Below are 13975 nucleotides of genomic sequence, written 5' to 3' on the forward strand. Positions count from 1 at the left end.
TCTGGACGTGGTTCTAGCCTTAGTTCCTTTCCGGCTGCATGCGGGTCGATCCGGTACACGGCTCGGTGTGTCTGTCTGGAACGGTCGTCTGCCTGAACCTCGGTTGGAATGATCTGATCGTCCTGAACTCCATCCTGGCCTGGTTCCATGTACTGATCCATGTACTGAGTTGCATCAACAAACCCGAAGACACGATCCCCGCGATCCCATCAATGTGGATCCTCAAAGGGAAGATTTGGGGACCCCAAGCGAAAACGGAACCTTCCAAAACTATATTAAAAAGAACGACGCCGAGCTCAAAAGAATACACGTGATCGTGCACATGGCAATGAGCTCCGCCCCGGACATCGATATGGTCATTGAAGAAACAAGAAGGACCGCGTTCACAAACAGAATCGCCTGCCTAAGACTACATCACGTGGGAAAATTAAAATTCCCCGAGTACGCCGGAAACACAGACCCAAAAGCCCATGTGCGAGCCTTCCGCCTAGCGATATCGAGAGCACACCTCACTGACGACGAGAAAGAAGCTGGATACTGCCGTTTCTTCGCCGAAAATCTCACTGGAGCCGCGCTAGAATGGTTCGCCGGACTAGAACAAAATTCTATTGACAACTTCACCCAGTTGGTGTCAACATTACTGAAACAATGCTCAGTCTTCATAGAGACCAAAGTTACCGAGGCAGACCTTTGGAATCTCAAACAAGCACCTTTCAAACCTTTAAGAGCATACATAAACAAGTTCCGAGAAATCAAAGCCAAGATTTCGCACCCAAACGAGATCGTCGCCCTAGCAGCATTGAAGAATGGAGTTTGGTTCTCATTCAAATTCAGGGAAGAACTGGCAGTTCGAACACCTGTATCACTGGACGATGCCTTACACAGAGCCTCGTACTTCGCCAACCACGAAGAGGAGGTCGCAGCATTAAAGGAACAATACAGTGCGAACAAGAACAACGCAATCAAAAAGCCGGCGACCCCCAAAGAACCAACCACCAAGGGACAATACTCCTACTCAATAAATAACTCGCCGCAGAAATCGTCGATGTACGACCTCAGCAAATACTGCACTTTCCACGACTGCAAGGGCCACTCAGCCGAAGAATGCCGAGATGCACCTAGCAATTAAAACGAAAATAAGAAAACTAACGAAGGAGTCGAAACTATCAGAGGAAGCCAAAAGAACTCTAGGACATGCTACCTCCCAAGCTTTAAGGACATCGAACAACAACCTTAATCACAACCAAAGCTAACGAACAGACGTACCTACGTACACGAACAAACGAACAACCGACCCTATCTTCAGGGAAATAATCGAACTACGTTATGACTTGATCCCTCGAAGAGGGTACGTAGGCAACTCACGACACGAATTCAGTCTCCTCCCACCAACAGAACTCAAAGTAGACACACCGCAACACCCGAGGAACAGCAGCTCGATAATACCAAAAATTGTTTTCCTTCACTAATTTGTAACGAAACAGCATCCAATATCTTAACAAATACAATCCCTGGACGTTTGAGCACAACAGATTTCTCGTACCAGGAAATCGCATAAAATTCGCAGTTGACCAAAAACCAGGACCCTGATCAAGTCCTCGGTCGCGGCCAACTCCGCCAACAAGCGTGACAAAACTAATAAACAAAATCTATTGTTACATCGAAACTGTCGATAAGAGTATTTACAAAACTCGACACATGCCTCCAAAAGGTCAGCCTCGCACGAAACATAAAGTGGCTACACACAAATCGGGACTCACGATCCTTTCTTTATTAAAATAAAAGAAATATTAATAAAGTAACAAAAGCAAGAAAAAAAACAAAAGAAAAACTTCCAAAAATCTATTCTTCGATGTCAAATTCACCGTCCTCAAACCGGTCATCCGAACACCTCGCCGCACCATCCGCTGCAGAAGGAACCTTAGCAAAGAAATCCTCGGGCAGATCTTCCGAAATCTGGGGCAGGTCGAGCTTCTCGATAGAGAAATCCGAGGTCGCCATCACATCAACTTCGGACCCGAGCTCGATCTCCTTTGCTTGAAGCCGCAACAATTCATCCGAAGCCAGGAGATTATTGTTCATAATCTCTTTCAAGAGATCTATGTTGGCCACAACTTCCCGAAGACGAGCCTCACTATAAGCCGCCGCCTTCTTTTGCTCCCATTTTTCCTTCAGAGAAACCAACACTTCCAAATAGCTGTCCGCCATAACTTTCTTGGCATCGTAGATCGCACGGCGGAGGTCATCAGCAAACTTGTTGGCAGAAGATTCAACCTTCGCCTCCAGAACGGAAATTCGCTCAAGGGCAGATCTCCTTTCGTTGCTCACAACCCGCAGACGAGCTTCGAGTGTAGAAGCCTGATTCCCCAGCTTTTCGGCGACAGCCAGTTGGGCGGCGTTGGCACGCTCCCGATCTTGAGCCATCTTAAGACCGAGCTTCAGCTCACGAACAAGCTTCTTTATTTCGTTAAGTTCGTCAGAACACGGAACATCCTGTAGGTGTTTTTCTAAAGTCGCCGCGAACTCATTGTTAGCTTCCATAGCCTGAAACACGGCGGATCAATAAAGATAAGACGAACACATCTTGATCTCGACTAAAAAGATCTTAGAGCAAGGGAGAAAGAGGGCTGAGATAGAAAACGGAGATAAGGCTGAAAGAAAGCCTCCTATGTATATATAAGCCCCACCCCCCCCCCCCCCCAACGGCCCTATCATCGCTATCGAGAAGGGCAATTATAACCTAGTCTACGCCCTAGCGGCGACTAAAGTAGCTGTTATCGATTAAAATAATAATAAAAGAAAGCACGCTGACAAACGGCTCTTTTCGAAAATGATCATTAAAACCGAACCCGAATGATTTCAACCACCTAACCACAAAGTCCAGACCGATGGACAACCGCCCTTTTTCCTTTTCGATCAAATCAAAAAAGGATGGGGGACAAATGTTGGACCCAATTTTGGTCAAGACCGAAATGGACCCCGATCAAAGACATGGGCCGAGACACGCAGAGGCCCACAACCAGAGTCGAGCTCAAAGGATAAGTCGCAGAGGCCCACAACCAGAATCGAGCTCGAAGAAGAAGTCGCAATGATCGCGCAACAAGAGGCTGAGATCGCGGAACTGACACGGAGAGCTCGAAGTCGACTCGCTATAAAGGAAGGAGAAGAAAAAAGGAAGAGGACACATTGAAAACCCTAGAGAGAGAGCCCTACATTCACATCGATCTTATTGTCTTCCCATTTTAAAATTCCTTCTTTATCGAACTCGTGTGTATCATCTTGATCTAGTTCGACTCATTGTATTCGATACCAGTTATCAATAAAGTCTATTTTCGCCTACCGGAAACTATTTAACATCGTTATGTTCTAAAGATATCGTTGCCCACATCATTTATCTTCCCTAGATCAACCCCGATCACTACCAAATACTTTGTGTAGAATTTAGGTTCTACAGCCGGGGCATGAAACGAGTCTTGACCACGGCCCCTAGATCCAAGAAAGAGGCAGAACTCTGCAGAAGAAGGAGGAACCCTCCAGCAAGGACGCTCGTCCCAAAAGCAAGTCAAACCCGGCAGATCACCTAGGAACAAGAGGTAAAACATGGCCTAACCACCAGGGTACCTCGCAAGCTGATATCTTGTACGGTCTCCGGACCATGATTTCTATTAATTATTTTATCTATTATTTAAGTATTATGTTTTCCTACTCCTATGTATGCTGAAACGTCTCCGGACAAAGATTATATAATAAAATAGTTCCGACTATAAAAGAGTAGTAGGAATGCCATAATACTTAAAGGGGCAAACGAGCTGGATCAGGTCGAAGAGACCTTCGATCCTGGCCAACCCTTAATGACAAGTGGTATGACCACGAAAAAACAAAACGGGTATGAGACATTAGGTAGGAATGGGTCTGCGCAAGCCTGAGTATGCTGTCAATACTACCTAAAACCCCTGTATAGCCTAAGGCATATCGGGGTCCCAAACAAAAACACCAAGCATGTGAAAGTACCTGTATTAAAACGCTACGTGCTAAAATAATACAGGGGACACGAGGTATAATTGCCATTGAGCAAGTGCATGTGGGAACCGAAATTCGCACTGTCGATTTCTATTTAAATAAGGAAACTAGGAAAGCCCTAATTTCCCAGAGGTCCCGGATATCTGCTAATACCACACGCCAAGCAATCAGAACACAAGAATAACAACGATAAAGTATAAGAAATCGAAAAGAGAGCAAAGTAGATTTTATTCCGAATTCGCGTTTGAGCGTTACAACAAGGTAAGAGCCTGGGCTACGAGAGCTGTCGGCGAGATTCCTAGTTCTAAAACCCTAAGACGGCAATAACCTAGTTGAGTCGCAGCTCCAATAACAAAAACAGAAATATGCCTAATTGCTCTAAGTGCTAAGTTTTCTCTGTAAAACTCCCCTCCTATGCTTCTCGCATAGGACTCCTTATATACTGGCTCCTAGGTCGGTTTGCGCTTTTCTTTTTCTGCCCTTAAGCCGTCATAGCGTAAAAATGGAGATATTCCATTTTTTCCGATCTTCGTAATTATCTTCAAAATTTCGTATTTATCTGCGGAAACTTGATATTTATCTTTCCTTGCGAACCAAGCATAAACCGTCATGCGGCTTACGGGCTGTTAGTTAAGAAATCGTAAGCTGGGCCTCGAGTCATGTCTTAGGTCCCTTTGGGCCGTCTTCTGTCTCGAAGCGTTTATTACGGCTTCTTTCGATAAAGAATGATCTTTCCGCCATTTTTACCGTAAAGTTTGATCGATGACTTAGAAAGGCGGGAAACATGAAATGGGTTCGCTACGGTCTTCGGGAGATAGCATCGAAGGGTAGACGAGAATGCATGGACTAATTGTCGTATCGATGTTTCGGAAGAGCTCGGTCGCTACGTAGCGATCGACCAGAACAGACGCTCGGTCGCTACGTAGCGACCGAGCGGAACGAACGTTTGATCGCAACGTAGCGACCGAGCTTTGGCTCGAGCTTGGTCGCTACGTAGCGACCGAGCGGAACGAACGCTCGGTCGCTATGTAGCGACCGAGCTTCGGCTCGAGCTCAGTTGCTAGGTAGCGACCGAGTGGAACGATCGATCGGAAGCGACCGAGCGGGACGAACGCTCGGCCGCTACGTAGCGACCGAGCGGAACAGACGCTCGGTCGCTACGTAGCGACCGAGAGGGACGGACACTCGGTCGCTACGTTGCAACCGGACAGCGTGCATATGCGGTAGTAGCGTAATGACCAAGCTTGGTTCGTCCGTGTTTCGATCGTCATACTCGGACCTATCCACTACTGGTCTGGGTATGTTTTCGATGGCTTACGTTTGATTTGTATTTTGCGGAGATTTGGACGTTAACTTCGTCATAACCGTTTTCGATCCCAACAGTTAGCCCCCCCAGCTCTTTAGGATCGTGGGTTTCTAGTGAGATTCCAACGTGCGGTATGGCGAGTTCGGACAAGATTGGTGTATTTGGGCGAAGTTTGTGTCCGAAAATCCGCAAGTAAATAGTAATTTCTCATGCCTATAAGAAGGGAGGTAACTTCTTCACAACCTTTACACTTATTCATTCTCATAGAGAGGTTTCTTGAAAAATTCTTTCTTCTTTTTCTTTCTCTCTATCATTTCCTTCTTAAAAAAGAAAACACGAGATGTCGAGTAAGAAGAGGAGTTCGAAGAAAGGGTCCTTGCCCGCAAACGTTTCTGAAGAGCTCTGTGTGCCAAAGATAGAATTCGTTCCTCATTCAGTAGACCCGGCCGAGAACGAGGCATGATGGGTGATGTGTTATGGTTCGATCACGCCTCCCAAAGAGAAATCGTTCCCGGTTATGAACCGTCGTCCGGTCGAGGAAGGTGCACCAAGTAGGAGTACTAGCGAATTCCTCGAGATCATGCGGTCTTTCTACCAGATTTCGGATGCGGTGGAGTTCAGGGTTCCTCATCAAGGAGAGCGCGCTAGTAGTCACCCCGAGGGTTACTTTACTTGCTACGAAGCATTCGTAGTGCGCTGTCGTTTGTGGTTCCCGATTCCCGAAATTATCGTCTGTGTGTTGGATCGTTTCGAGGTGGCGATAATCCAACTGAATCCCCTTGGCATCCAGCACCTCATTGGAGTCCTGATCCTGAGCTACGAGCATGGTCTCTCCCTTACCGCCGATCACTTCGAAGCGCTTCTTCGGTTACAGATCATCAAGGATACAGACACGTACAGGCTGGTTCCTCGGAACTTCATGTCAGTGGTTAAGGGGTTTACTTCTAACTTCAACTCGTGGAAGAAGTTTTTCTTCTTCGTTCGTGTAGACGCAGCGTCCGTTGTAAAGAGTTGTATCCCATTGTTCCGGAGGTTGCCGAACGATCGTCCCTTCATCAATCCTCTTGCTCTGTTTCCTGAGGACATTATTGTGGTGAGGAATCTGCTCAGGACGGTCCTTTTTTCTGGACTTCCTTTACGCCGAAGAGAGTTCGAAAGGCGTTGAGGTTTGTGCATCCTAGTCCTGCTTTGGGCGGGGTAACAAGGAGTGATTCCGAGCCTGATGACCAAGGTCCCGACGCTGCTCCCACGGTTGCGACGAGGCTGAATTCTTCGAAGGGGAAAGATATTGACCTCGGTGACCTGGAGTTTTCGGTGGACGATTGCATGCTTCCAGGATGGGATCTGGACCTTGCTTTCGGCGATGGAAGAAGTACGAGCGAGGTCCCTATTCCGGACTTCGATGATTTCTTCGCTGGTCTTCCCTCGGGCTTCGATGCTCCTCCGGCCACAAACGAGTCAGGGAGGCCGAAGGTCGTCGTGGAAGGATCTCGTATCATCAACGGGGTATAAGCTTTAAGAATTTTGACGATCGTTTCAAGTGTATATATATATATTTTTTTGCTTATAACGTGTCAATCGGTTTTACAGGGCTTGAACTTGCTTGGATCGGCCATTGAGGCGAGCCATAGAGAGGCCATGATCTATCGCTTTAGAGTGGAGAAGACGGAAAAGGATCTTGCTCGCATGCGAGACGAGATGTTGGCGCGAGATGATCAACTCGCTCGTGATCATGCCAGGGCTGTTCGTAGGGCGGAACGGAAGGGCAAGAGGGAGATTGTCGAGGTGATGAAGACTCGCGCCTCTCAATTCTAGATTGAGTACGGGAACCTCAAGGATACTTTCAACTTGCTGGGCGACTTCCGTGAGTGTCGCGGTTCAGTCGGGAGCATTTGGAAGACGCGGGAGGATGACTATGTTTTCGAGAGGGAGATGGAGTTAATGAAGGGCGGCATGAAGGATCATGCTCACGCTGAGATGCTCATTTCTCCGTTCGACGGGGGGATTCAGGGATTCTGGGATCCCATCTCGGTTTCTCCTGATACCGTAGAAACCACGACTGATTTTGCCGGCGACGATGAGGAAGTGAACTATCCTGTGGATGCGTTCGGAGCTTCATTGTCCGGGAATTTTAACTTTGATCTGTGAGTGTTTGACGGGAAGAAGTTTTTCCCTTATCTTGTATTTTGCAGCCAAGTGTGGCCTTTGAAATTTGTATGGGCCTGTGTTGGCCGCTTTTATTTTTATCGGGACTGGCCGTTGGTGCCTTTAAACCCCTACCGCTATTTAGTTTATATATTTTTGGGGTCAAAAACGGTTACGACGAAGTTAACATTCAAAACGTCCGAAGAAGAAAACGAAAAAACCTTCTTCGATAAATACTTTTTCGAAACAGATTCTTCCTTATGAAAAGCTTTGCGGAGGAAACACGAGACATCGGACAAGAGCTCGAAAAGGGTCGCTACGCAGCGACCGAACGCGTGTTCCGCTCGATCGCTACGTAGCGACTGAGCTCAAGCCAAAGCTCGGTCTACCCAAGCCGAATCTCGGTCGCTACGTAGCGACCGAGCGTTCGTTCTGCTCGGTCGCTACGTAGCGACCGAGCGTTCGTCCCGCTCGGTCGCTACGTAGTGACCGAGCTCTTCCGAAACATCGATATGACAATTAGTCCATGCATTCTCGTCTACCCTTCGATGCTATCTCCCGAAGACCGTAGCGAACCCGTTTCATGTTTCCCACCATTCTAAGTCATCGATCACACTTTATGGTAAAAACCGCGAAAAGTTCGTTCTTTATCGAAAGAAGCCGTAATAAACGCTTCGAGTCAGAAGACGGCCCAAAGGGACCTAAGACATGACTCGAGGCCCAAATTACGATTTCTTAACCAACAGCCGTAAGCCGCATGACGTTTTACGCTTGGATCGCAAGGAAAGATAAATGTCAAGTTTCCGCGGATAAATACGAAATTTTGAAGATAATTACCAAGATCAGAAAAAATGGAATATCTCTATTTTTATGCTATGGCAGCTTAAGGGCAGAGGAGGAAAAGCGTAGACCGACCTAGGATCCAGTATATAAGGAGTCCTAGGCGAGAGGCATGGTAGGACTTTTTTCAGAGAAAACTTAGCACTTAGAGCGATTTAGGCATATTTCCGTTTTTGTTATTCGAACTGCGACTCAACTAGGCTATTGCCGTCTTAGGGTTTAGAACTAGGAATCTCGCCGACAGCTCTCGTAGGCCAGGCCCTTACCTTGTTGTAACGCTCAAACGTGAATTCAGAATAAGATCTACTCTGCCTTCTTTTCGATTTTTTATACTTTATCGTTGTTATTATTGTGTTCTGATTGCTTGGCGTGTGGTATTAGCAGAAATCCGGGACCTCTGGGAAAGTAAGGCTTTCCTAGTTTCCTTATTTAAACGGAAATCACTGTGCGAATTTTGGCTCCCACAGTTTGGCGCTAGACGGAGGGGGACTCTACGGATCAATCTAACCCGCAAAAACCACTCAACGATCAGTAACGATATGCAAGACTCGACGTGCGCGAACGTCATCTCGTTCAAGGGGAGAGCAACGGTCGATCGAGCCAAACCTCAAAACGATCTCCTTGTTATCGAGCTGACGATCCGAGATGGCGACGTCGCTAGTGTGCTAATCGACACCGGAGGTTCGGCCGATATCATCTTCAAGGATACTCTCAAGAAAATGGGGGTCGATCAATCCGAAATCGTGAAATACCCTAGCCCACTGCTGGGACTTTCAGGAGAAATGACCAAGGCCTACGGGTCGAGGTAATATGGGGAAACCCAAGAGTATCACACATGTGTTACGCCGCAGAACAAAAATGAAAAAGACCAGACCTCGAGACCACTCCCAGAAAAGCGGAGAAAAAGATCTCCAACAAGGATTCACGAAGTCAAGATTCAGCGGAACTCTTCTGGCAGTCTCGTAACATCACGGCCCTAGAGGAAAAACGTGAACCAACTTGCGAACCTGTGGTCACAGTCTATCTCGACGAAGCATTTCCGGAACAATGCGTCGAGATCGGAGCCAATCTCCGCGAGCCTTTGAAGACAGAGCTCATAACCTTTCTAAAAAAGAACCTCCATACTTTCGCATGGGCCGCGGAAGATATGCCAGGGATCGACATTAACATAAGGTGTCATGAATTAAATATCGACCCGACCTTCAAACCCGTCAAACGAAAAAGGCGGAAGCTAGGACCCGAACGGGCTTCCGCGGTAAACGACGAGGTCAAAAAATTGGTTAAAGTCGAGTCAATAATGGAAGTGAGGTATCCAGACTGGCTCGCTAACCCTGTAGTAGTCAAAAAGAAAAACGGGAAATGGCGAGTTTGCGTGGATTTTACTGACCTAAACAAGGCCTGTCCAAAAGATAGTTTCGCTCTGCCACACATCGATCGATTAGTAGAAGCAACGGCGGGTAACGAACTTCTGTCTTTCATGGACGCCTTCTCAGGTTACAACCAAATTATGATGAACCCTGACGATCACGAGAAGACAGCGTTCATTACCGATCGCGGAACCTATTGCTACAGGGTAATGCCCTTCGGCCTCAAAAACGCTGGCGCAACTTACCAACGACTCGTGAACCGTATGTTATTTAAACAACTCGGTAAAACAATGGAGGTTTATATCGACAACATGCTCGTCAAATCCCTCCAAGCAAAGGATCACGTATCACATCTCGAGGAATGTTTCGCGCAGTTAAATTCCCATAACATGAAGCTCAACCCAACAAAATGCAGGTTTGCCATGGCATTAGGGGAATTCCTCGGCTACCTAGTCACATTCCGCGGCATCGAAGCTAATCCAAAACAGATCAACGCACTGATCGAGATGACTTCACCGAAGAATAAGCGAGAAGTCCAAAGGCTGACCGGTAGAGTCGCGGCACTTAACCGGTTTATTTCACGATCAACGGATAAGTGCCTGCCCTTCTACGATGTCTTAAGGGGAAATCAAAAATTCGAATGGTCGGAAGAATGAGAAAACGCTTTCCAACAGCTGAAGCGGTATTTAGCTTCCCCTCCAGTCCTCGTTTAAAACCCGTGGAGGGGGAACCTTTGTTCTTGTACATCGCTGTATCGGCAACAGCTGTGAGCGGCGTACTGATCAGGGAAGAACGCGGCGAACAGAAACCTATTTTCTATATAAGCAAAACCTTGCTGGATGCCGAATCTAGATACCCGCTAATGGAAAAATTAGCATGCGCGGTTGTAACATCTGCTCGAAAACTAAGACCATATTTTCAATCCCACGCGATCGTCATCCTCACGACTTTTTCCCTACGAACAATTCTGCATAGCCCGAGTCAATCGGGCCGGTTGGCCAAATGGGAGCGAGTACGATATCGAGTACCGACCGAGAACAAGCGCAAAGTCACAAGTGCTTGCAGACTTCTTGGTCGAACTACCGACAGAGACCATAACCAACGAGGAACCAAATTCCACTTGGCTCCTTCACGTCGGCGGATCCTCGTCCAAGCAGGGATCAGGCATCAGAATTCGCCTCACATCTCCGACGAGCGAGATCTTAGAGCAGTCATTCAGGCTGGAATTCCATGCCTCAAACAACGAAGCCGAATACGAAGCACTCGTCGCAAGGCTACGTTTGGCTCACGGCTTGAAGATACGAAACATCCACGCTTACTGCGACTCCCAGTTAGTGGCAAGTTAGTTCAGCAGAGAGTATGAAGCCAGGGACAAACGGATGGACGCGTACCTCAAACTGGTCCAAAAACTAGCTCAAAAGTTTGACTGTTTTGCCCTTACGCGAATTCCCCGTTCCGAAAACGTCTAGGCAGATGCTCTCGCGGCCTTAGCATCAAGTTCTGACCCAGGACTTAAAAGGGTAATTCCTGTCGAGTTCATCGAAAATCCATGCATCGGACAACCAATCATCGTCAACCTCATAGAAGGTCAATATGACGAAGAAGAAGTTACGATACGACCGCAGTCGGAGCAATCTTATTACGGCTGCGATACCCCATGGCTGCAGACAATTCGAGACTATATTATCAACGGACACCTGCCCACCGAGAAATAGGCAGCCCGCAAAGTCCGAACACAGGCCGCGCGCTACGTAACAGTGGACGGCGAAATTTACAAATGGAGATTCTCCAGACCACTCATGACGTGCCTGGAAGGGGAAAAAGCAAGAAAAGTGATGGAAGAAGTACATTCTGGGTCCTGCGCCAAACATTCCGGCGGAAGATCGCTGGCAGTGAAAATCAAAGGCCATGGATACTACTGGCCAACGATGATCGGAGATTGCGAGAAGTTCGCACGAAAATGCGAAAAATGCCAGAGGCATGCTCCAACCATCCGACAACCAGCCGATGTTCTCTCCTCCATCACATCGCCCTATCCTTTTATGCGCTGGGCCATGGACATCGTCGGTCCCCTTCATAATTCAAAGCAAAAGCGTTTCCTTTTAGTCCTCAATGATTTCTTTTCAAAATGGGTAGAGGCAGATTCGTACGCGAGTATAAAAGATGTCAAAGTCGAAAGTTTCGTATGGAGAAACATCATCTGTAGGCATGGAGTTCCTTACGAAATAGTAACCGATAACGGATCTCAGTTTATCTCCACCCAGTTCGAGGCGTTCTGCGAAAAATGGAAGATACGACTTAACAAGTCGACGCCCAGGTATCCGCAGTGTAACGGACAAGCTGAAACGATTAATAAAACCATTCTCGACGGACTGAAGAAACGCTTAGAGGCCAAAACAGGCAGGTGGGCCGACGAACTCGAGGGAGTCCTCTGGTCCCACCGTACCACCCCGAGGCGAGCAACAGGAGAAACCCCTTTCGCTCTGGTGTACGGAACGGAATGCATGATTCCCGCAGAAGTAGAGTTCCCCGGTGTTCGAATAAGACTACTTCCCAAACGAGAGGAGCTCAACAACGCAATGCTCCTCGATGATCTCGATCTCATTAACGAGCCCCGAGATCGAGCCCTCATCCGAATCCAAAATTACCAACACGCGGCCGCAAAGTACAACAATTCCAACGTACGGAATCACAGATTTAATCAGGGAGATCTGGTCCTTCGCAAAGTCTTCCAAAACACCGCTGAACGAAACGCGGGAAAACTCGGAGCAAACTGGGAAGGACCCTATAAAATCGAAAAAGTCATCCGATCGGGCTAATACGAAATAGCCAACATGCAAGGCATAAAAATTCCAAGGACCTGGAACGTGATTCATCTCAAAAAATACTATCACTAAACAAACCAACTCACAATGACCGAACTACGAGACGGCTTGATCTCCATAAGGAGTACGTAGGCAGTTTGTCGAAAGGCAAATTCAGCTGTCCCCCCTCATTAAAAAGGGGGGGAGTTGATACGTATACTCGTATACTCTCAAACTCGAAAACATCCGACCACGCCTTCGATGTTTCCGACATATCTTAACCAAGCAAATTATCTTTTATCCGCAAAACATTTTCGATATTCGAAAATAAATCATCCGTTTGGAGAAGCAACCTTTGGCATCACGAGACGTCACGAGAGATGCCTCGAGGGTTACTTCTTCCGAACAACAAAAAGGGACACTCCGTCAAAAATGACGAACATTTTAACACATATCTTGCGCAAAAACTCTAAACGACGGCATCTGCTGCCAAGTTCGGTGCTGATCACATCGAACTCTTGAACGTCCTAAACAGACATAGCCATCTCACGAAGATGACTCTCGTACATCCGACACAAGGATAATAGCGCTATAAAAGAAACCCGAAATTTTGGTCCAGCACTTCCGGTTGGCTTAAAAATTGTCTCTGGATTGATGCTCGATTCATATCTAACAAGTCATATAAGCCAAGAACCTATCGCAGACTTTAAATCGGTACAAATCAGGTTAAAATCGCGACAGTAAATCGATAGCCGGCTAGTCACCGCATAAAATCTTAAAACCGAAAGTAAACCTAGGTCTTGACCTAAACCAAGCGCACTGGTCTCTAACATCTCAAGGCATGATATCCAAAAGATACGAGGTCCCAAAACCATGCCTCTATGTTTATATCCGACATCTTCAGATATCCCGCGAAGTCGATATCTCGCGGAAAAACTCTTGAAACAGATCTCGAACGAAACATTTCACATCGAAGAAGGATATGAGACGACAACTCATCACCCTTCTTCCACGCCATACGTAAGCTTATGAAAAATGCAACTCGATCATCTTGTCATAAAAAAAGAAAGCCGCAGAGCGGCAGGGATTCAAAGCCAAAGCCATAAAAAAGATCTCCCGCTAGAGATCTAACCAAAGTCATCCTCAGAGCTCACGCTCCCTCTTCACCCGTCGCTTCGTCCAAGCCTGGAGCCGCATCACCTCTGCCTTCTCCGAGCACCGGATCTTTCCCCTCTGGGCCTTCTGAACACGTCGGAAGAAAGACGTGGATTTCAGGTCAGCTAGGATGAGATCAAAATCTCCATCCACGACTTCCAAATCTCCCTTGCAGCCGGATAGTCGGGCCTCTTCGGCCTCTATGGTCGGAGGAGTCTCACTCTGGAACGACTGAACCACAGCCATCCCGCCCTCAGTCATCGCCAAGGCTAAATCCCTATTCCGGATGCACTCGAGGGAGTCCAGAAAGGTGGAGATCTTCGCCAAGCGAGCCTGAA

General features: G+C 47.3%; 1 protein-coding gene across 1 annotated transcript; it reads left to right on the forward strand.

The window, feature by feature from the left end:
* Positions 1-322: 322 nt before the first annotated feature.
* On the forward strand, positions 323-1129 carry LOC125595421. The gene has a single exon (XM_048771212.1). It carries the CDS (start codon positions 323-325, stop codon positions 1127-1129), a length of 807 nt encoding a protein of 268 aa, XP_048627169.1.
* Positions 1130-13975: the final 12846 nt, after the last annotated feature.

The sequence above is a fragment of the Brassica napus genome, unplaced genomic scaffold (assembly GCF_020379485.1).
Source record: "Brassica napus cultivar Da-Ae unplaced genomic scaffold, Da-Ae ScsIHWf_1060;HRSCAF=1499, whole genome shotgun sequence".
In the NCBI taxonomy this organism is placed as follows: domain Eukaryota; kingdom Viridiplantae; phylum Streptophyta; class Magnoliopsida; order Brassicales; family Brassicaceae; genus Brassica; species Brassica napus.

Bases quoted from the DNA above. Each gene is read 5' to 3' on its own strand.
- LOC125595421 (XM_048771212.1), top strand. From the start codon at position 323: ATGGCAATGAGCTCCGCCCCGGACATCGATATGGTCATTGAAGAAACA.